Source organism: Zootoca vivipara, chromosome 1, assembly GCF_963506605.1.
Source record: "Zootoca vivipara chromosome 1, rZooViv1.1, whole genome shotgun sequence".
NCBI classification, from domain to species: domain Eukaryota; kingdom Metazoa; phylum Chordata; class Lepidosauria; order Squamata; family Lacertidae; genus Zootoca; species Zootoca vivipara.
The window spans coordinates 124,916,574-124,941,346 of NC_083276.1; the positions used below are offsets into that span (position 1 = coordinate 124,916,574).

Genomic DNA, 24,773 nt, shown 5'->3' on the forward strand with positions numbered 1-24,773 from the left:
ACTTAGCACAAGGAACTGCCCCCCACTCTCCCATCAATGGTGGCAAACTGGATCTGACTGTCAGAGCACAACCAGAACTGGCCCACCCTCCACAGGCCACTTTTTACCACCCCAACCTTTCACCTTATGTCATATGACCGGTGATTGAACTTTGAAGAAGCACTCAAATTATGCTCTCAGTTCTTCTTTTGCAGCCCCAGCTTGAACTCAAGCAGCAGCTGCAAAGAACCCATTCGGCAGCTATCAATTCCACTTGGGAGTTCCCGAGTGGAGCTGGTTCCTGGAAGGACCTCCATTTGGTGATCTCGAATGGAACAATCAGCAGTACCTTCTAAGTCTCCCAATTGTTGCCTTGCTGGTGTGGGATAACCTGCCCCACATCATATGCTGTCAGGTATGGGAGAGGCGAGTGTGGCTGGGGAAAAACCTCTGTGCAGGCCAGACACCTGACAAGCCTAAACTGGCCCATGGACAAAATGTTTCCCATCCCTGCTCTAGCCTATGAGCACACAAACCTCTTTAATTTTATGCTGAAGATCAACAATCTGGGACAAGAGGGATGAGATCTCTTCCTGGTACTGTAGCAGCTCTTCATTCTTCCTTGACAGCTCTTCACTCATTCTTGCTATCTGAGCATTCGTTTCCCCTAAAATATACAGCATAATACATGGCAAGTTAGGGAAATGACTTAACTAAGTACCGCCCATACTAAAATAACATAATAACCAAAGGCTTTCGCAAACCTAAGTTGTTCTAAGGAGGGAAAAATCCTAATGAAGCAGCAGCAAAAGCCAGAAACATCCAAATGGTAAAAAAGCAATCAAGGGAGGAATTCATTCCAGCACTTTGGTCATCATCAGTGCAAGTTCCCCAGTCAGAATTATCCCCCCTCTGCTCCTGCATGTTTTGGCAGGGGGAGGAGGGAAAGCTCTGTTGTGCTAATTGTTGTCCTTGTGCAGTCATCTGCCAGCAGGGCTCAACAGTTGACACCCACAGCACGATGGCAACAATCCTTACTCCAGCCCAGATGTCCTAGATTCTGCTTCTTACAGCAGCAATGGCCTTAAGTCATAGCTAACATTAACTGGAATTTTGATATCCGCATCATACCATTGTTTCAACAACCTTGCAAATACTAGTTAACACAGATTTGTTCAGATTCCAGACTTAACCACAGTAAAGGCTGGCAATGAAAGGTTAGGGGAATAGGTGATTGTGGGCGGAAGGGACTAGGGGAAGTCACACACAACCCTGTGGCTCATTTTGATAGCTAGGTAGGTAATTAGCAACATTAGGTCAGTAATACATACAATTCTTTATTAGGTTTGTTGTAGGTATGTACGTGCAGAATTGAGAAACTGATATTGGTAAAGCAAACCTGGAGTAACAGTAGGAGATCTACAAGATCTTTAAGTTTGTGTGTCTGTTTTGAAAAAGACCACTTTAAAATGGATTCTCATCGGTAATTCACATAGCAGAGATTATTTCCTATAACTGGATGAGAACAACTAAAAGGTTGTTGGGAAGTGGCTCTTTTATTTATATGACACGTTAGAATTCAAAGTTTTTGAAAACCCCATATCTCACCTACAAAGTTTCAAGGGACCCAAGAATAATGCAGTAAATCCTGGGCTTCCATTAAAGATGGTATTCTACTCGTTAAGACAGAACTCATTGCAAACTGTATTAAAGCAGCAAAAATGTTAGTTGAAAACTTTTAGAAAAGTATTGTGATTGCTAAGCATGAAAGATTAGAAAACAATCTGGAATATCATGCTTACATTAGAGAAAGACAGAGCTTTGGAAAAAAACAAAAATGGACCAGCTTTACAGGAGACATAAATTCAAACAATAATCTGTTTAGACCAGTGAGAAACTATTTTACAACATGGTATAAATCACATGGTTTATATTTTCTGCTATTTGCATTTATACTTTTTCATGTTTCTTTACAGAAGTGTATTTGCATTGTTGCCTGTGTAATATTTGCTTTATGAACCCTGCAGCAGGTTTAGAAAATTTAACATCTTTAAGGGAGCTCAATGCTAATAAGGCTAATTGCTTACACAGAGTTATGACATGGAAAGATAGGGGTGTGGCTGATGAGTTTATATTCAAAGATAGAAATATTTTTCTTATTCCTAGGGGAAGAAACCACCTATAAACTTACTGATCTCTTTGACACAGTCACTGACCAGCTGCTGCTCCTTCTCTTCATATGTCATGGTTTCAGTCTTCAGATGGCAGGCCTTCAGAAACATTCAGAAGTCTTCATTAATTTTAAGGCTAGTCCCACATGTAAATAGATTCTCTCCTTTACCCATTCCCCAACCAATCAAAAATAAGTTCACTATATCCTAAGGCAGGGGTCAGCAAACTTTTTCAGCAGGGGGCCGGTCCACATTCTACTCATGTAAAAACATGCTGATTCCTGGACTGTCCGTGGGCCGGATTGAGAAGGGGATTGGGTCGCATCCGGCCCCCAGGCCTTAGTTTGGGAACCCCTGTCCTAAGGTGTTGTGAATTTGACAATTAAGTGTGTCATTTGTTTCCATTTAAGCCACTTCCTTCACTTCAGGAAACACCGATTGCTATGAACAAATATGAAGTTGGGTGGTTATAAAATATCAACCAACCACATTCTAAAACAGACACTTCAAAGGAAAATGTTTACTGCAAAAGCTGTCAGAGAAAGCAAGGGAATTAAGATTAACATTTCTGTTTGATCCACCTTGAGTTCAACATACTGCTAATTACCACGGCATTTTCTTTTTCAAATATGTAGGCGTATTTGTTAAACCTTAGCAATGTGTTGCTGTACTTATGTTGCATGTCTGCACTGATGCTTTATAATGCATATTTTATTTTTCTGGTACCTTCTCTTATTTTCCCTTCTGTATATTTTTCCTTATAATTCTAAAGCGCGCGCACACACACACACACACAGAGTCAGAGAAATCCACTAGCCTGGGGAAAAAATTGAATTCACCAATATCATGCAAGATCTTAGAGAATATAGCTTGAAAAAATGGAGGCTTTCATAATTAGTATTTTCATTTGAAATACAAAAAAGACAATAAGCCTTCAGTAAAAGACAGAAGTCACTTTCAATCTAAAATAAAGACTTGGTAAGTATATAAAGAGGGACGCAGGTGGCGCTGTGGGTTAAACCACAGAGCCTAGGGCTAGCCGATCAGAAGGTCAGCGGTTCGAATGCACACGACGGGGTGAGCTCCCATTGCTCGGTCCCAGCTCCTGCCCATCTAGCAGTTCGAAAGCACTGCTTCCCAAGCGGGAAGGTAAACGGCATTTCCATGTGCTGTTCTGGTTTGCCAGAAGCGGCTTTGTTATGCTGGCCACATGACCTGGAAGCTGTACGCCGGCTCCCTCGGCCAGTAACGCGAGATGAGCGCCGCAACCCCAGAGTCGGTCACGACTGGACCTAATGGTCAGGGGTCCCTTTACCTTTAAGTATATAAAGAATAACCAACTGAACAATGTGGAGATAGACAATATATCTATGGGGTTTATGAGACTGAACTCTAAACTAAATACTCAAGGACCATCTTGACCTACTCCCTGCCTTACAGGCCTTTTCCACCTGGCCTGGAATGGTGGCGCCCTGATTGACTCCAGCTGCAAAAGCTGAGGCTGCTGAAGAAGCCACAGACCATCTTGACCAGGCACCCCCAAACTTCGGCCCTCCAGATGTTTTGGACTACAATTCCCATCATCCCTGACCACTGGTCCTGTTAGCTAGGGATCATGGGAGTTGTAGGCCAAAACATCTGGAGGGCCGCAGTTTGGGGATGCCTGATCTTGACTGTCACTTACTGCAGACCCAGGTCATCGAGCCTGAGCTTCCACAGCTGCCATCCGCCATGAACCACCATTGGCAGGATTGGCAGCAACAGTAGCTATGTTTTCTGCTTATGATATTTTATTCTCTTGTTAATTAGATGGGCATTTTATATTTGACTTCCTTTAGTAATGTTTCATTTTGGAATGTCTAAGATATTTTCCGTTAGCTTTGCTGCATTAAATGTGCATTCTGTGCGGCAGTTGATCTCCTTTGTGATGTTTTATCTTGAAATCATTAAGATAACGTAAACATCCTGTTAAATGTTCTGAATGTACACTTTATATCTGTTTTATTCTGGAATTTTTTATTTGGTTTAATATGTTGTAAACTGCTTTGAAAATTTTCTTTAAAATGTTAAGCAGTATTGAAATGAAATGATGATGATATCACAAGCTTGTCCTGAGTTTTATTAGATCCTTAAGATCTGTTTCCCAATTCCAGTTAAGAATGCTTGACAGAAATATGAGCGTAGCTAAACTTACCTTTGTCCGAAGAGAAATGTTTTCCTCCTCCAGTTCCCTGAGTTTATCCTGCAATATATCCAACTGTAGAAGACTCTGTGACAGGTTGAAGGACTCATTGAAGCGCAGGGGTGTGGAACAGCTAGAGTCAGTCTCGCTTTCTTCAGAGGCAATGGAAACGACACGAAGCAGCTCATCTTTTTTTGTTAGTTCATGTTGCAGCTGGTGAACCTGATTTCAAACAACTTTTTTTTACTGAACATGGTCAATAATGCACAACACTGCAACCACCCTCAGTGAATTGGGGCTCTAGATGGAGGGTTCCACCCATTTCTCTTCAGTAGCTACCTATGCTGAACTGCCAATTGGAAGATACTTTTGAGACTCAACAAGTAATTCTGCTTAAATCACTTGCCAAGTTCCACACTGTCCCACAAGACATATTATAGCATTGTTTTTCCCACTGTACATGGGACACTGATCAAGCATTACAACATTTTTCATACTGAATTTGCTGGCTGATTTGACTTCTTCATCACATTGTGTTTCAAATAAATACACATTCCGTAGAGGGTTTAGTCTGATGCAATCATCTGATCTTCCACCATACAGCAAGCACCTCCAGCCACTTAAAATGCTTCAGGTTTAATACTACTTACTTTATCAAAGGCCTGTCCCAGTTGTTCTTCCAGAGCTTCATTTTGCTCAGTTAGGATATGGTTCCGTTTAAGTAGGGCTTGTCCAATTCGTGCTGCCAATTCAAGGTCCCGATCTCTCTGCTCAGAAAGACCAAGAGAGGACTTTATTATCCTGCCCAAATTTAAGATCTGCATTTAAGGTCTTGCCTGTGTGCCTGCTGTTAAAATTGACTAGGTTCTGAGCACACAAGACAGGGCCTTCACAACGGTAGCTCTGCAGATGTGAAACTATCTTCCAGTTAACATTTGCTTAACCCATTCAGACCTGCCATTCAAGAAAGCCTTAAGAGTTTCTTTTTACTATTGCTTCTCCTTAAGAATTTGACTGATCTAATTTGTTATCTCTTATATGCCTGTTTATCTGTATCTACACATTGGGCTGGTAAATTCGTACCAAACCAGTGAAAAACAAACAAACTATTGTTTAATGTGAACAATCATCACATTGGTGCGTGGAGCTAATGCAGTGTTTGAAGCATTCTTCCCTTGCGGTTGACTCAACTTTTGGTAGCAAGCCAATGCCTTTCTTGACATGACGTTCAAATCAAGGCTCATGGTTTGTAAGAGCCAACCTGGCGATTCTGGCACTCAGTCGGTGAGCTCCAGCTGTTTTAACATCCTTTAATAATTATCTGCAGCTCTTTAAAATGTGACTTATTTTTGCCTAAACATTCCCTTTTAATTCTCAGACCAGTTCTTGGTAGCACAGCAGTTTATGACTTGAGTCATAAATCTTTTTGCCTGCTACAATTTTTTAAAGAGATCTTGTAACTCAGACATCTGCTTTGAGGAATGTCTGTAGCTCAGTCAGTTTGGGGCACCTCTAGGTATGTCTGGGAGAGCTCAGCATCAGCCATACTGAGCTAGGTGGACTAATACTTTGAACTCAGCTTAAGGCAGCTTCCTATGTATAGCAAATAAACTTTAACAAGTACAAAAATAATAATTGTACCTCAGCCAGCAGATGTGTGACCACTTCAACATCATTGCAGTTGTTTGTCACCAGCTCTCGTCTGTCTGTGCCAAGAACTGAAAACCGAAAGAACTTCTTAATGTGGTTTAAACAAAACACAGAGGGTTGAATCCAGTGCTCCGCATGCTTCACTCCACTATGCAATTTGATTTGTTTCCTTTCCTCCTCCTCCATGTGTCTCCAAGATCTGCTCTGAAGGGTCCCCCAATTCCCCAGAGATGATTTTAAGGGTACATGGAGGGGGCAGGAGAGAAAGACGTTCCACTGCGCAAATAGAAGTCCATTGCTGGGGTGTTGGATACCACCCAGCATCCCTAAGTGATACACACTTGGGAACTTCCAGGATACTTGTGAGAATTAGTGGATGGCTTGAAAGACAGGTTAGAATGTATATGGAAACCATGAAACAGTAACAGTATGGAGCAGTAAAGAGCAAGAGGAATAGGGGAAAAAACCTTCAGCCATTAGTTTTAATGGAAAGGTTTGCAATGGAAGATTAAGAAAAAGCATGACAACCACGGAAGAGTTAAACAACGAGCAATTTCTACCATCTCTTGTCATGCAAAGGAAGAAACTTGAATTACCTTGAGCATGTTTGTGAGGTCCAGCCAAGGAAGAAGGGGGAAGTTCAAGAAGAGCTAGTATAGAAGAACAGAATAAAAGCAGAAGAGGAAAAGGAAAACATCAATAGTTACAAAACAGTTGTGGTTTCTGGATTTGTGGTTTGGTTACCAAAACATACTTGCTATATATAGCCCTGAATGTTCAAGGAACTTCCTATTACTATGTCAGATATCCTGATGAAGCTAGGCTAATCTGCATGCAGAAGCACGAAATGGTTCAGTAAAAACTGTACATCCAGCACCAGGGTCTGAATCCCTTGCTGGACAGAATGTGTGCATACAGCAGATGTTTGACAGAGTTGACTCTGAGAGTGGCATCTACAGGAAAATCTCCACATGCAGCAATATTTGCACTGCACAGTGCCACACAATAGGATCTCAAGACCAGGGGTCAGCAACCTTTTTCCGCCGTGGGCTGGTCCACTGTCCCTCAGACCATGTGGGGGGCCGGACTATATTTTGGAAAAAAAAATGAACGAATTTCTATGTCCCACAAATAACCCAGAGATGCATTTTAAATAAAAGCACACATTCTACTCATGTAAAAACACCAGGCAGGCCCCACAAATAACCCAGAGAAGCATTTTAAATAAAAGCACACATTCTACTCATATAAAAACATGCTGATTCCCAAACCGTCAGTGGGCCAGATTGAGAAGGCGATTGGGCCGCATCCAGCCCACGGGCCTTAGGTTGCCTTCAACTGTTTACATCTCATAGAACGGAACGGATAACCCCTGAGTCCACGAGGCTCTTTCTACACTGTTGTTATTATTTTATTCTGGTCTCAGATCAGGCTTTAAAAATATATATATGCCAAATTAGAAAAGTAGCTGTGAAACATTTATGCGCACACTTTTATTTGTCAACCATGTTTTCTTATTTTCTCATTTTGCAGATAATCAAAGAACGATGAAACAAACAAAACCGCCATCTGCCCTCCACAGGGGATGAGATTACCGATTACAATGAGGCCAGCACCCCCTAGGACAACACAATTCCAGTCACTTATCCAAATGAATAAACAAATTATATAGTTTATGGTGATCTGATGTTTAAGTGTATACATGTCACACAGCAAAGATAGATAACTGAACCTCACCAAGCAAAGATGTGACTTTTAAAGTGGGTACATCACCTGATGAACACTTAGTTGAATACCCTCCAAAAAAGAGTGTTCATTATCCACAAGTATCTGAAGAAACATAATGCTTGTGGTTCTCATTACTGTATGATGCTCAATGGCTGGTAGGAGCTGATTTGATTTCCCACTGAGGCAGAAATTCTATGCACATTTACCTAGAAGTAAGCCACACGGATATAGTTGGACTTATGGGAAAGTGTGTTTAGGATTGCCGCTTAAAAAGCTTAGGGGATGCATCTAATCCAATGTGTATGAAATCTTTTAACACAGATCACAGAAGGTTCCGATGATCTACATCAGGTGTGGATAGAACATGTTATATAATTTCCATCCCAACAGAATTTCATTAGTAGGCTTCCACAGCATGGAATGTTGGGCTTTTACTGTGAGAAGGTACAGAGAGGAAGCAAGTGTTGCCTCCTCAAAGCAGTTATTGCAGAGCTTACTTACTCAGAAGTATGTCTCCCTATACTCAATGGGACTTACTCTTAGGAAAGTGTGCACTGGATTGCAGCCTAATGTTCCCCAAGGAAGGGCTTGCGGGAACCAAAATAGAATGAACATTAAAGGATATTTTGCAGTCCCCGTATTTCAGCCTGTGTTATTACTGATAAGCAGAGTCTCAAGTTAACTTCTTTTTAACCTTTCCTATTTTTTCTCCCTTCCCCTGGAGAGTGAACTTACTTTCCTGTGAAAGCTAGCAACAAAAGTATCCTGGCTCTGCTCCAACTAGTAGGAGGAAAAGTCAGTTCAATAGCAAGCAAGCCCTGGTATTTCCCTTGGTGTAAATCCTAGGTGTGCCACCACAGAGCAAATATAGATAACTGAACCGTAGCAAGCCAAGATTGACTATTTCAACATCAATAATTTCTTAAAAGGTGGGGTACATCATTTTATGAACACTGAGCTGTTTTTTCATTGTTTCACTGCTGTACAGCTCCAACAAAGAAGTGTTCACCTAGTTATAGTTAATTCACATTATTTATGAACGTTTTGATGTGTTTTGTTTTAAATATATAACAATTTGAAGACTGTGCACTTCCACCCATACTCTGACCAGAAAGGGCCATGGTGATGGATTATGCAAAGGCCACTAAAATATAGCCGGGGCACTCTCTGACTTAGAGTAGCAATGCCCTGTGTGCCATAGAGAACAGTAAACACATAGATTGCAAATATTTTTAAGGACTCTATTTATATCCAAATGGCTTACAGCTTATTTGAGGAGAGGTCAGAAAGAGGGAGTGAAATAATTCATTTTTCTTAAAGAATGGAAGGGCAAATGACTTCACAGCTTAAGTACTAAGGACAGTTGCTTAGTGATGCTGTGCTTTCAACCAACGGTATTATCAAATTCTTTAAAGCGCTCTGGCAATCTTGCGTTCTCAAAGCAGTTCACAAACATTATCTTCAGGGAATTATCACAACTATCCTGTAAGATAGGTCAGTAACACCCCTACATTTTAAAAGCATTATATAATGGCAGGATTCACACATAATGGCAAACCGTGGCTTGCCATGCACAAGCAGATCATGTGCATTTTGCTCTTTCACACTAGTGCCAGGAGGAAACAAGCCACTATCCTTGGCTAAACATTATGCCCAAACCAAAAATAATGGGGTTTCTTCCCCATTCTAAACCACAATGGTAATTCAAAGTTTGTTCTTGGTGTTTATGACTTACTGATAAGCAAACATGACAAATATGCCACGAATATTGAAAGATCAAAGTAAGAAAAGAAGTCTACGATCTTACTGGACAAGAGTCAGTCCCTTGTATAAACCTAAGAAGCTTTTTAAGCTCCCAGGCAGAAAAATATATAATTTAATTCTGTATCTTTCCCTCAAAAGCTAAGAGAGAGAATGCTTACTAAGACCACTAACAGTGCAGTTCTACCCATGTCTACTCAGAAGTAAATCCTAATGAATTCAACGCAGCTTACTCCCAAGGTAAATGGGTCAGGATTTCAGCCTCAGTGAGTTTATGACAGAGGCTAGATTCAAACTGTGTCTATAGAGATTGGTCAGGATTACCACCATGCTATTCCAACAGTCAACTACAACAACAGTCAACAAAATTATTCTGGATTGATAACTTGTAGTTAGCCTAAAATCAGGATAAGAGGAATCTATTTATGTGCCACTTACCCTGTAGAGTGACAGCTGTAAGCAGCTCTTCATTTTGATTAATGTCCCTGTTGTCTAGTGCCATGTCCGAGTGCCAGCATATGTATATGGAGCAGTTGAGAATATGCCCAAGAAGCACTGCTTGTTCAGTATTTTTCCTTCTACAACAGGCACTGCCTCTGCGCCACAACACAAGAACTTTCTAATATTTACCAGTACTCAAGTTGTCTAGCAAATAAACATTCTTGAGCAGCAGTGCCATAAAGCAGGGAGGAGCTATACTGCAATACTATACTATTAGCACAGTGAGTTCAGAGTACATTAGAAAAATGATGTTGTAGTTCCCTAGATTCAGAACTCTAAAAATATTGCAAAATATTGCAATTTGATCTAATCCTCCTATAGAAGATAGATTTCTTATTTATTCTTATGCTGTATGTGTTCATAGAGTACTCTAATCCGACGCAATACTGATTCTGCCCTGCTAAATTAAATACTGATCTGCTATGGATACAGTAAATTCACCAAAGCTGTATAATTAGTTTTAAACAGGAATGCATGCATTCCTTTTTTGTAAATAATAATTTCTATCCTCTACTTTCCTTACTTTCCTTGTTTTATGTATTTATTTAATTTATATCCCATTCTATACCAAGAACTCTGAGTAGTTTACAGCATTTTTAAAAATAGCCATGACCCCTAATAGCTCACAATCTAAGGACTGTGATTTATAATCTCAGATCAAGCAATACAGAAACCACAATGAGACATCCAGATGTTACAAACCCAAGCAAAGTATTTCTCCTACTTCCTAGCTGCCTATGAATGAGCAGCATTTCTGCGTGAAACCTGTCCCCAACTGTTTTATTATATTTATATTGTTCTGAGGAAGGAGTGAGGAAAGGAAATAAATAAGAGATGTACACCACTAGTTCATTTCTGCGATGGCTTACTAAAAGCACATGTTATGCCACAATGTATATTTTGCATTTCTGGTTAAAAAAAACAAAAACAAAAAACCTAGTTGTTATTTTTTTTAAAAAAAATGAGGGTAGTAACAACAGGGAGGGGCAAAATATTGTACATTTCAATTCTTCAAAGTTCTGATAAAATTGAAAAAACTAGACAAAGTCAAAACAAGTTACTGATGGGAGTCAACCAGCTAAGTTGTAGAAATGCAGGAAAGAGTGTGTTGGAATAGACCCGTTGCTAAATCTCCTGGGAGACAGGACTCATTTTGCCTAACAGTTTTTAAGTGAGTTTTGGGGGTGGGAGCGATGGGGAAGCATCAGGAAGAAAGAATAAATGGTATACTTTGCATTGCATGAGAAAGTCCAAAGTGGTTATGTGTTCATCTTGAAACTAATCAATTTTTGAATACAATAGTATGAGACCAAGATACATTTTAAGCAGCCATAGATCCAGCTCATTATCAACTTCATATAACCAGAACAGCCAAACAAATTACGGTAACCCTCTAAAAATACAGACGACTTGCCAATTACATTGGGGTTAAGTTCTAGAGATAGAGCATAGAGCCAAAATAGTGTACAGTGGTACCTCTACTTACGAATTTAGTGCGTTCCGAACGCACATTTGTAAGTCGAAAAAAATTGTAAGTCAAATCCCATAGGAATGCATTGGGAGAAAAAATTCGTAAGTCGAAGCAACCCTATCTAAAAATTCGTAAGTAGAAAAAATCCTATCTAATGAGGATTTAAGTTAGACAAATAGATAAATGAGGTATTTAAGTTAGACAAAAAATTAGGATTCCAATCAGAAAAATCGAAATTAGAGACGGAGTTATTAGAGACAGATCACAAGAATTTGTCCAGAATGTATAATTTGTTGTTAGAATGGCATTTGAAAGATGAGCAAACAAAATCAGTTATGATTGAATGGGCCAAGGATCTGGGTCATAATGTGATGATGTCGGAGTGGGAAAAATTGTGGAAGAAAGGTATGAAATTTACGGCTTGTACGGTGTTGAAGGAAAATTTGATGAAAATGATGTATAGATGGTATCTGACGCCGGTCAAGCTAGCTAAAATGTACCACAAAAGCGACAATAAATGTTGGAAATGTAAACAGGATGTTGGCTCATTCTACCATATGTGGTGGACATGCCCTAAGATAAAAGGCTTCTGGGAAATGATTTACAATGAATTGAAAAAGATGTTTAAGAACACATTTTCGAAAAAACCGGAAGCCTTTTTGCTTGGAATAATTGGGGAAGAAATCCCCAAGGATGATGTTAATCTGTTTATGTATGCCACCACAGCCGCTAGGATTTTATTAGCAAAATATTGGAAAAAAGAAGAATTGCCTTCGAAGCAGGAATGGCAAATGAAAATGATGGACTATATGGAATTGGCAGAATTGACAGGAAGACTCCGGGACCAGACAAATGACAAAGTTTCAAAGGACTGGAAGAAATTTAAAATGTATATAGGGAATGTATTCGATAATTAGAGTTTGAAAATCCAGGAAAGTAAAGAGGTTAAGGCATTAGGGAAACAATAGAAGATTTAAAGTTTGAAATTAGGGTAAATGATATGAAGATGAATTAACTTAGAAGTTTTAAAGGGATTGCATGATGGGAAAGAAGATGATTTAGAAACTGCTATAGAAGTTTAAAAAAAATGAAAACCAGATAGTAGGGAATTGGGGAAGCCTGAAGACAATGAGTATTATAATGGATGAGAAATGATATATTTTTCTGTTATATTTTTGTATTTTGATGTTTTTGATATGTTTTTGTATTTTGTATTTTGTATGTTTGTTGTATGTTTGTTGAAAAAATGTTCAATAAAAAATATTATATATAAAAAAAAATCCTATCTAAACCGCATCCAAGATGGTGGACGGAGCTCCATTTGTAAGTAGAAAAATTCGTAAGTAGAGTTATTTGTAAGTAGAGGTACCACTGTATAGTCAAACACACACTCCCAGCACCTCCAGATGCTCTCCCAAGTGCAATACCAGGTGGGACTGCTGATGTTTTCCCCCCTGAACTCCCCCTGCCCCTGGCCAAACGCGTAAAGCTGAATTCATGGAAGGTAAAAAGGTTTCAGTTGTGAGTTGACCGTAATTGCCTTTACCACCTCCAGTCCAAGAGTGTAGAAGAGCTGTAATTTTTAAGCCTTGTATACAGTATTGCAAATTCGGTTTTTGTGGAAAAACACAAGGTTTACTTATGACACACACTTCATTACACATCTGCGTGATCCCATGCAGAAATATGTGCAAGTCATCTATGTGCATTCACATTTTTCTGGTCTGAAAAAGACAATCCTAGCTCTTGGATTGGGGTTATTTAAATTAACTTTATACTACTTTTTAAGTTCAAAAATGACCAAAGCAATTATTATGCAGCCCTAACCAAATTGTCTTCAATAGTACCAAATTATCTGTTTGGGAAGAGGGAGCAGTTTGGGATTTTCAACAAGAGCAAATTGTTTCCTGCTGAGGGTCCAAGCCTACTTTTTCAAGCTTTGTCAAACATAACCAACATTTCATAAGGCTCTTTTCAACATTTTGGTAAAATTAAGTTCTAAGAATCCAGAAAAGTGAACACCTACCCACAGCACATTGAACAAATATTTTTATGATGATAGAATAGCTTCAAGAGTGAAGGTGAAAAACATGGTAATAAAAAGTTGTTTAAGTCAATATTTAACCAGACCCACATTGTTGGTGTTGTATAATCAAGTTATGAAAGAAAAAAAAGATACCAAGGGTCTGTTTATCTTAAGGGTTTTGCATATAATACAGGGTAATTCTCTCAGGTATAACCAACAATTTATTCCCCATAAGCTATGTTCTTTTGTAACTCTGACCAAGAGTTATAAAATGTGAATTGCTACCAGCATTATGCCTACCTTTTATAGGCTGTTACATTTGGAAATAAACATATTTTTGGGTGTGTGTATTGAAAATATGTGAACTCATGCAATGTTCATCTGAAATTGCTTAGACACCTTCCACTGCAGAACATGTCGTGAAACCACTATGGTTTCAAGGATGAAGTTAAGAGCTTTGACCTGAGAAACTTTCAAGTTTCAGTGCAACCACAAACTAACTAATGAGCAGTATTGGTTCTAATTATTATATGGCCTTCAACTGCTCTTAGAAACTGATTTCATAACGAGGGAAATATTTTATGCATGCCCACCTAGAAGTCCCACTAATACAACTGGACTTATATCTGTGTAAACTTGTATAGATTGCACTTCTAGCTTGCATTTATATTTATCACAGCAGGGGGGAGAGACTAACCTGCGGCCTTTAAGATGTGGTAATTTCCATAATTTCTGATCACTGATCATGCCAGTTGGGGGGTGCAGGAGCCCAACAATGTTTGGTGCGGAAATGAAAGGTGGCTGCATTGGTTTCAGAGCTACTACTCTATAGCAACTCAGCAGAGCAAACAAAAAATGCAGGGAACAGGCGAGTGTCGAAGATCCCCAAAGATATATTGATGCCTCTGGGGACTCTGTTGGGGACCCCAGATATACAGAAGTTATACTGTACGAAATTTCTACAGTCTTGTCAGGTCACTATAACTCTCACTTTGTCCAGCGTCACAAAGGCAAAGCTAAGCTGAACAGGGATTTGATTAGGGCATTATCTAAGTAGTTCAGTTATATTTGTCATTTCAGTCCCTGGCAGTGAGCAAAAGCACTTACTCATGTAACGGATGGTCTCTTCAGAAAGAACCGGAGAAGAGATTTCAGAGACATGACTGTGGAGGCCTGGAGACTGGGTCCAGTCAGCATTTTCAGAGAGACATAAAGAATCCACACGTAACTTGTACTGAGGCAGCTGTTCCTCCAACATGCTCACCAGCTCAACTTCAGCGAGATCTTCATTAGGACAAACATCTAAAAAGGCATATATATATATAGGCAGGCATCATGATACCAATCTGCTTTGGGATGAATACTATAGGAACTATTTATTTTCACTGCTTTGACAATAAAAGCAGCCATGATAGCTTATCAATAGTGATTTAAACCTAGGCTATACAGAAACAGCACAATCCTTAGTACATCTAACTTTATTTAGCAGCTTTGTCAGCACCAAACTACTAAAATGCATCTACGTGGGTTTCCCCCCAGCTTACACATTTTCCAGCTGATAAATGTGAAATGCATTATTAACTAAAGAGTAGAAATGCTTTTATGCATTATTTTATATTAAAGCTGTAGATCAGATCAGATCACTATTTGGATAAAGGTTCTGTGAGTACATAAATATTTGCAGTAGATTAGTGACCATTTTCCTTTGCAACTCGTATCTTTAAAAAAAATCTTCTTAAGGATCAGCACTTTGACTTGTACTGTATAGATGAGGGGTTCATCCAGGCTGTGTAACTATCTGTCCCATTTTTCAATCCTAACAGTTTATAACAATTGGAGTGACAAATACTTTTAAAAACAAATACTTTTAGAAACTGCCCTTCATTCAAAAATGGATTCCAGAGTGGTATATCTGGGCCTTTTACCTGCTTTGCAACTTACCAGTGATGTTTTCTGAATCTCTGTGGTTGAAATTCATGAGGTTTACTTCACACTTCAGTTATTTGGAAACTGCATCCTGCATGCACATTGCATGTTGCTCCTTCTCATTTTGGTTGATTGTTTTGGTTTAAAACCAGAGTAGACAACAGCCATTAGACACTGGCATTATTAGTATGTGATTCTTTCTTCCACCATGTTAGGTCCAAGGTGACACATTTGAAACTTGCACATCATTGAATATTATGATCTTTATGTTGCCTGGATTATCTTGCCTGGATCGGCCACCATCTTGAAATAAATTCAAAAGGAAAAATTTCAGTTTTAGACATTAAGCTGAACAAAATGTCAGGAAGCCATTCTATTAAGAAACACAGGCAGGGTTCACAATTCATAGCTCTTACTACTTAAGGATTTTACAGAAATAGCTAAGTCAAGTTGTACAGCACCTACAACTTTCTTACAATTAGTCATGTTCAACAGCTGCAGGACTGGAAATGGCATCAAGTCTTTTATCTGTTTCCACTGATAAATCTCTCCCTGGAACCATGAATCAACTCCCGAGGACTGCCCACAGGTTGCAGATAATTAACAGTGCCCCAAATATCTTCTTAATTAGATATGCCATAAACTAAGCTATCATTATTAAAAGAAATTTCCTTTTCTGCATATACTGTAATGTTTTATTGTTGCTATGGCCATTGGCTAATGCGAATAAAGTTTTATTTATTTACAGGGTGGATTTGATTTAAATCAATCTGATTTAAATCACGATTTAAATCACGATTTAAATCACTAGTCAGTAAGGCTTGATTTAAATCATAGTTTTCTACATAAAGACTAATTCTTGCTGGTATAACTTTAATATGCAAGTAGATGAAGATTTTTAGAATAACAACTTTTCATATTAGTTTTTTATCCCCAGTTTAATGGGTTATTCATATTTGGACAACTTTACTGTTGTACTTAGGAAGGAGAAAAATAATTATTACCTTAATAATAACAATTTAAATAGATGTATTCAACTGAAACAATAACATTACAGCATATGTTATTTGCTTAAACAAACATCCATGTTTGTTAACTAATTTGGCTAAACAAAAACAATATATATATATATTAAGAAACTTAGACTGTCAGCCCAGCCTACACATGAAAAACTTAAATACTGTCCACTCCAAACAATCAGAAAAATATTGTTTCTATTCTATTCACTGAACTTCTTGAAACTTAGCACTGAAGGGGTTGTTTCTGTATTCATAGGTTTGTAGAACAATAGGATTAAGGTCTTTTTCTCAACTCTGTTCATGTTATAACATTTTTGCTGTGAAGAAGAGGCATGTGATCTCTGTTGAGACAAATTCAGTTTTGAGAACTGCAAAAGTAAACCAAGCATCTGTGATAATATCTTGTAGGCAGTGAAACTGCCCAATAATCTTACAAAAACCTCTGGAAGAGCATGGCATTGTGAATGGATTAATGGAATTTATTTACCCCCAAAAATAAACATATACAACCTTATTCTACATAATAAAAAAACTATTCTTTATTTCATGATGGAATAACCTTTGGATGGTAATATATTTTCCTCAAAAAGCATTTTATTTAAAAAAATCCAAGTTAAATCAAAAAAATTGATTTAAATCAAAAAAATCCGATTTAAAATCAAAAAAATCCGATTTTTTTATTTTTTTAAAAAAATCATTGATTTTTATCCACCCTGTTTATTTATCAACATCAGGGCTGGCTCTACGGCTAGGCTGGGTGGCGCAGTGCGCCACGGCGCCGGCCCGCCCGCCGCTCCGCCACGCAGCAAGCCCGCCCTCGGCGACCGCGCTGAGCCCGGCCGCCCTGGAAAACGGGGCGGCGGGGGGCAGCAGAGGGATCCATCGCACCACGGTGCCAGAGGTGCTTAAGACGGCCCTGATCAACATTACACATTTGCCCCTGTTAATTCAGTTCAAATTCCCCAAATATATTATAGATATTTCAGGACAACTTTATGAATAATAAAGTGCTACCACATTCTTTTTAGGGGTCTGAAGCTTTGTATTAATTTAAAGGATAATCTCTAATAATCACATATCTATTAACTGGAGCACTCCAAAGGGACTCTATATGCTGTTTAGAAGCACATGGGGTCTAAGCAAGCAACCTATTTATTTGAACTCGCACCTTTCACTACTGCTGTGAGGAGCTGGCATAATTATATATTTTTCTCACATGTAATCTATTTTCTACAAAAATTGAAATTAACACAGTAGTTTAATGTGCATTACAGAAGCAAAGAAAACAGCTGCCTCCTCTTATAAGTACAGTAGTTACTTCTAAAGAGAAGAGATACTGTATATTTAAAACAAAACAAAAGAAGGTGGAGTAAACTGTAAAGACCATTATTTCAAAAAAATTTTTTTACAAAAAGCCCATATTCACACATGGACACTGATCAGCTTTCTCTTCCTTTTATTAATATGTTGGAACCCTATCTAATAAAGCTTGTTATGTTACCTCCTGCAGCAAAACGAAGCACAGACAAAATTTAACCCTATTAAAAAAAAACTAGACCTTGTATATGTACTATTGTCAAACACTAACACTTTGTTTCCTGAAGTAAACATAACCAGGTTTTTAAACTTAGCTCCATTGCAATGTTAACCAATGTTTCATAGAATCATTTGTCTAGAATGTGATTTTTTTTAAAAAAACAAAAACAAAAATAAAATTTACTGTTACCAAGAGCACTATGATATGAACATGCAACATAACTTTGGTGCCAGTTGTGTTTCTGGACTCAAATCAGAGTCCAGACTTAAATTGACCTTTAAGTCCCTAAATGGTTTGGGATTTGATTATTTTAAGGACTGCCTGTACAGAAAACCTTGCCCATAATCTAAGATTCGTGTCTGAAGTCCTGAATGTGTGCCTGTCAGTGATTATCAGTTAGGTTGACAGTAAGGAACTCTCTTTCAATAAACATTCATTTGGCCCTTGCAATTCTGGTATTCAAAAAAGCCTTAAAAGCTTCTAACTTTACTATCGTCTATTACAAACAAAAAATTCAATTTGATACAGAAGCATGTAATTTCCTTAAGAGAATTTTGGTGATCTAATCCAGTTTTCTTATCATGCTCCTTACTCTGCCTGATGTTCTCTTTTTATTTCTCTCTTACGGTCTGTGAGGGCTTTGCCCTGAAGAGTGACTAATAAATAACATACATACATACATAATCTGCATGTTTCAGTGCTTGGAGAAAAACTTAAAAGAAAAGAACTTTATATGTGAAATAGTCACTTACCACATCTTATATCCCCCCCCATTTTTGGGAGGATGTCCCAGAAATTCATTGGGGGGGGGGCAAGCATGGAGCCGAGTGTGGTATGGCTTCAATGGCCAGGTCCTTTTCTTCTCCTCCTGCCGTGGAGGAGGAGGAGGGTCAAAGCAACCCTCGCCGGCGGTGGCGGCTGCGGCAAGAGGAGCCGCCAACCATTGAAGCCATGCTGCTGCTATATTTGGCTCCACCCCCGGCCCCTCCCAACATTGCATGTGTGCAACATCATGCATATGATGTCATCCCCCCTAATCACACTCACAAGCTGGCAATTCTGGTTCTGTATGTGTCATGTTATAAATGTTAGCATCCTGAAATCATAAACAGAGGTTCTTTGTGTGGATAATAACAGCTATCAAATCTCTAATCACCGATTAACCTCATTTCCCCGCTATCTGAAAGGTATCTATTCGATCTGCTTGCTTTCAATTTAAAGATGTTGCAATAATACAAAATCTATACTGGACTCTCAACATCTTTAAAATATCACTAAACAATCCAGTCACATTGCATACAGTATTTATATTTAGCAGTCAACCACTGCCATCACTAAGTAAATATTAGCTGTGTTATTTATCTATAACTATTATCACTGATATTATACATATTGGCAATCCGAGCATAATCTGCAAGTACAAAATCACAATTTTTTAAAATTACTTAATTGCAAGGAATATTTTAGAAATGTATAATTTTATATATTCAATGTAGGCTCACATTGTTAGCGTGATAGCAAGATAATGGTTCTAGAGGAAGTTATTTTAGTCTGCTGGAGTAAACAAATTATACCAGTGAGTGGTAACTTAAAGACTAACTTATTTTTACGTGGCCTTTTCTAAACCAACCCCCTACTTTATTAGATTTGTGAAAAGAAGAAGTAAGGTGGTGAACATGTGTAGAGAGGAGAAACTATTAGAGGGAGAGAACAATAAGAAAAGCAGAATAGAGAAATTGCATGATAAAATCCATCCGAGTCCAAGAAAAACATCTAGCCTAGTAAACTTTGTAGGCACATAATAAAATGTATTATGAAGGGACAGTAAAACTCTCTTGAAATGTCAGAATATTGGAAAATGTAAATATGTGGACCAGTAAAACACAAAAAAGAGAAAAAGTGTTAAACATAATTCCATGTTGTTCTCTTTCTTCCTCTGACTAAAAGGTTAGAGGGCACAGAAGTCAATGCTATTTTCCTCCCACTACTGTCTGGTTCTCTGGCAATCCTACTTTCAGACAGCTGTTGTGATGCATTCTGGCTTGCCTCTGGCCTTATTATGGTAATCCTGCTGAAAAGCTGTCAATGCACTTCATATGTATGCTGCCTTTCAGTGATTAATTCTGAATATTTTAATATGAGAAGTTCTTTACATTTTTAAAAACTCATATACCGGTAGGTCAATATCGGGAAATTAGGAAACAGAAAGCGATTAATGCTGTTTATTCTGATACTGTAACTCAGTAAATTATACCGCAGAAACTCCTCATCAGATTCTAATTTCCCCCCAATATGAATGGATCAACAATATATCAAAATCATGCAACGGATTGATTCTGTATCAGTTAATGACGTTTTGGATAAATTCATCACAGGCTGAACTCTTGGTATGCACAGTTTTTTTCATGGTACTGTAGAGTATTTAAATACACCCTGAAGCAGTTTGGTCTGGAGAAAACTTTATACCAGGGGTGTCAAACTCAAATTCATCGGGGGCCGCATCAGCAGTTTGGTCACCCTCAAAGGGCCGGTTGTATCTGTAGGACTATGTGTCCACTCTTTATTATCATAAATTATTGTCACTGCATTCAATTATTACTGTTTTTTGTAATAATGTAAGTAATAACTAACATAGTCAGAATAATGGCAAGTAGATATTCAAATGTACAATTTATTGAAAAATTATTTTTGGTAACTGCACTGGGTGGTGGAGGCTCGCTAGGGTTTCCTGCAGGAGCTTTGCAGAGCTACTGGTACCTGGAGATGCTGGGGTCCTTCTGCATGCAGGACAGATGTTCTGCCAGTGAGCCACCCCCCTTCACCAAAGGGACTGGCTAAGGTTGACTCACTGGAGCTGTTCTCCTGGTTCCAGGGTTTAAGGGCCAGAAGTATAAAGCAGCATCCTATGTTTCTGAGGAGAGGGAGAGGGGAGGGAGGAAGGAAGGAAGGAAGAAAAAAAAGAGGGAGTGGGAGGGAGAGATGAAGGAAGGAAAGAGGGGAGAGAAAGAAGAGTAGGAAATAAGGAAGGGAATAAAGAAGGAAAGAAAAAGAAAGAGGGAGAGAAGACAGAGATAAAGAAGGAAGGAAGGAGAGGGAAAGAAAGAATAAGAACGAGAGAGAGGAAGAAAGAAAGGGAAGGGGGGGTCGCTGCCTTGATTCAGCGCCAGAAAAGAGAGTGAAGGCACTCAGGGGCAAAAAGCATTTCCCGTGCAGTATGAGGCAGCGGGTGTCCGTTTTAGGAGACGTGCGTAAAGCCTCAGAGTTGCACGTTCGTGAGGCTGAGCCGCTGCTCAGCTCACATTCATGAGGCTGAGCCGTGGCAGGAGGAGGAGGAGGTGAGGCAAGAGGAGGAGGAGGCTTGCCGGGTCGGTGCCCGGCAGCACCGTACGGAGAGTCCCGAGCCTCTGGGACGCAGCAGTGCTCTGTAGCACTTTGAATCCTCCTCCTCCTCCACGCGGCGCTGCTGGGTGCTTTGTCTGTGCTTCAGCAGCAGCAGCAGCCGTTTCCAGGCGCCGAGCCGTGGCAGGAGGAGGATTCAAAGTGCTACAGAGCACTGCTGCATCGCAGAGGCTCGGGACTCTCCGTGCGGCGCTGTTGGGCGCTGACCCGGCAAGCTGCCTCCTCCTTCTCCTGCTGTGGCTCGGGGTGCTCCACGCAGCGCTGCTCCGGCCGCCTTTCTACCCCCCCCAGGCCCCAGCTGTCGGTGCTTTGTCGGCGCGGCGCTTCAGCAGCAAGGTCCCGCTGCTGGGTCCCGCTGGCTGGGGCGCTCGGCGGGCCACATGACGAGGTCTGGCGGGCCGGATTTGGCCCCCGGGCCTTGTGTTTGACACCCGTGCTTTATACAATCAAGCATACTGAAGTAGTAAACTGACCACAAATAGCTCAGTAATGCCTATTTTTATACCAGTTGTTCAATAAGGAGGAGAATTTGCAAACATTCTTGACCTGTGGACGTTGCTTATGGGACTTCTCCCAGCAATGTTATGGGATATTATACAAAAATGGCAGACACAATTCATCCTTTAGTTCCAGCTTCGGAATACTGCCAAATGATCTGTTATTAGTATTTTTACAGAGCTAGCAAGACTGGGGGGTCGGGGGGGGGGACAAATCAGCAAAACTGAAGTAGACATAGATAATTTTTATAAACTAAATTTTGGACAATTGTTTTAAAAAGCCTCCTATGATGCAGTAGAAATACACAATCCACGTTAGCAATGGCATCTAGGTTTTCTCCTGCACACAACATTCAGCTAAGTACAAATGATACAACACATATTTCGGAAGCTTAGCACAGCAAAGGGAGCCAAGTATCTTTAATGAAATAGGATTCTGAATAATGCATCATTGCTTCATGAAACCTACAGGAGTAAAGGTGAACTACTTTGGCAAAATGCCTTGAGGAAGTCATACAGTAAGTTCAACTAAGAGTTCTAAGCCACAATGCTTCTGTTTAAAACCACTTTTCACTTATTTTAATGAACTAATTGATTGGAATATCTGTTCATATATCCGTCACTGCCAACCTGCACTTATGATCAGTGTTGAGACTGAGGTGAGGGACAAAACCTTCATAAAATAACATTTAAACTGCAATCTTAAACTAGCTTACATGGGAAGAAACGCTTGTGAGAACAGTGTGGCTTATTTCTGAGCAGTGCATAGGACTATGCTGTTACCATAGTACATAAGCCAAACACATTGAAGCACATACTGTTGACAAATATTGAGGCAACATTTATCACAGGAAATACCTGCTACTTATCAAACACCATGGCTATTTGCAGACCCTCTTTATTGTGCTAAGCTATTTTTACTCTTTGCCAAAGTCCAACTCTTCAAAATAGAAGTCAAATACCAAACGTTCCAATTCTAAGCAGTCAAGAAAATTGTATGCCATTACTATCTGAACAGTTTATTTGCCAGATAAAGAAGTTCAACACCAGATTTATTTATTTTTTTACATATCAAAATGTACCTATAGCCTAGTGGAGACCTAATGACAACAGAGTAGTGCACTGGCAAGGAAAGAGAGTACTTAAAACTAAAAGATGGCTGCCCTAGGTAGTATTACATAATTTATTGAAGTTTATTTAGACATAGTTTATTGAAGTTTCATTCCATCCTTCCTCCGTGGAGCTCAGGGGGACATACATGGAACCTTCCCCAACTGCGGTGGTCAGAAACCAAAGCTCCCTGAGGCGGTCACAAACCGAGGTACCACTGTAAGTCTCTTTTAAAAGACTTTCAAACAACTCTTACGATCAACTTTATATCTGTCATACTTTGAAACATGACAAATAATCTGGATATATTTCTACTTGTAACCATAAACTTTCTGTTCAAACAGTACAACTCAATCATATAAAGAGCGCTTCAACATTTAATAAGCTTGCAGAAATAACACTAACTTTACACAGCCCGCTTGGTTTCATTCTTTTGCCTCCAGGTGGGACTGATGCCACCCAGGGGTAGAGATGTAAAATTTCCGGAAATTTTGAAGCTCGGAAAACCCCCCGGGTTTTTCCCGCCCGGAAAAAAACGGTAATTTTTGGAAAAATTGAAAAAAATGCTACATTAGCACTTCTTTCTTTTCCAGATTGAAAGTCATTCTGTTACTTTAGAAACAGAAAATATAACTATGGACAATTTTAATGGGCACAAAATTATCACAACTAGCATATTAAAAATATGCTACACAGAAATAGCTTGTGCGCACGCACACAAACTATTTCCAGTGCCGCGCCGACTCGGAGGTGCACTGGAAATGACGTCTGCGCATGCGCAGAAGCCATTTCCAGCCCCGCCCCGTGCCAGAAAAAGTGAGTGCGCGTGTATACGGGAGCACGTTCCCCCGCCCTCCGCCCAATCGGCGCCATAGGAACCGACCCGAAGCCAGGTAAGTTTGGGGACCCCTGGCTTAATGGAATAAGGAATAACATGGGCAGAGCAGAATGAATATGGGGGCTTAATGGAAGAGGAATAGTTTTTCTGATAGAATTCGTTTAAATATATGCAATAATTGCAGGGTTGTTGTTGTTTTCCAAATTACTGTATGAGAAACTTTTTCTCCTGTTGCCCATGCTATCTGCTATTATGCATGGCAATATTGCTACAAGTGACCTTGAGGAAGAAAAACAGACACAGCTATCTCATTCGGAATAAATATAGTTATACAGTATATGTATTGTAGGATGTCATGCACTGTATTCAAAATAGTCAACTATAAATTTCCATGTACAGTAGTCTTTTGGTACTGAAAAACAAAAAGCATTATGTTTCTACCTCAGTCACGGCCACTTTTACAGCTTGGCCACAGCTACTATATATATTCTATACCATGTGATTTTCAATAGATACATTGGTTGATGCATCCCTTGACCCAAAAAACATCAAGCACCCCCAATGCAGAGAGATTTATCATTACTGCTGTTACGTTGCAGTTAGCTTTAAATAACTTTGCACCTACTGTCTCAAGCAATGGCTGCATTGCCCCACCATGGCAAACCATAGTTTACCATAAATACCCACATCACTCCCATTTGGATTCCGCATCCCCCACGAGTCTCAGCCACAAATCACAATCCTTGGCTAAGTGTTGCATCTGTAACAGGGATTATAGTATGTTTTGCACCAACAAACCACAATCTGAAGCCAAGATCTATTTCTGGCTTACTAATGAAATAAACAATTACCCCACATTTCAGATGCGATGCTAAGCCAAGGATCATGGATTGCTGCTCCAGTTCACCAGCAGGAAAGACCAAAGCAGGGGTTAAGTGCATGTTCACGGTAAGCAATTAACATGGACAAGTATTTTAT

At 39.4% G+C, this 24,773-nt stretch overlaps 2 protein-coding genes across 5 annotated transcripts in view; one reads left to right on the top strand and one right to left on the bottom strand.

Moving 5' to 3' along the window:
* The window catches only part of STRADB (STE20 related adaptor beta), a 161,622-nt gene that overhangs the window by 117,939 nt on the left and 18,910 nt on the right, over positions 1–24,773 (top strand). The window lies entirely within an intron of this gene.
* Positions 1–24,773, bottom strand: part of TRAK2 (trafficking kinesin protein 2) — a 40,225-nt gene that overhangs the window by 12,770 nt on the left and 2,682 nt on the right. Inside the window, exons 2-9 of one of the 4 annotated variants that reach the window (XM_035137273.2) lie at positions 15,411–15,698; positions 14,577–14,771; positions 6,579–6,632; positions 5,974–6,050; positions 4,983–5,099; positions 4,345–4,554; positions 2,171–2,249; positions 516–646 (exon numbers count right to left, since the gene is read on the bottom strand). In XM_035137273.2, coding sequence (XP_034993164.1) covers positions 516–646; positions 2,171–2,249; positions 4,345–4,554; positions 4,983–5,099; positions 5,974–6,050; positions 6,579–6,632; positions 14,577–14,771; positions 15,411–15,447 — 900 coding nt within the window. In that variant the 5' untranslated portion in view covers positions 15,448–15,698. Of the gene's footprint in view, positions 1–515; positions 647–2,170; positions 2,250–4,344; positions 4,555–4,982; positions 5,100–5,973; positions 6,051–6,578; positions 6,633–9,909; positions 11,653–14,576; positions 14,772–15,410; positions 15,699–24,773 lie in introns of those variants that run through there. The other 3 variants (XM_035137275.2, XM_060281660.1, XM_035137276.2) reach the window with 3 other exon arrangements.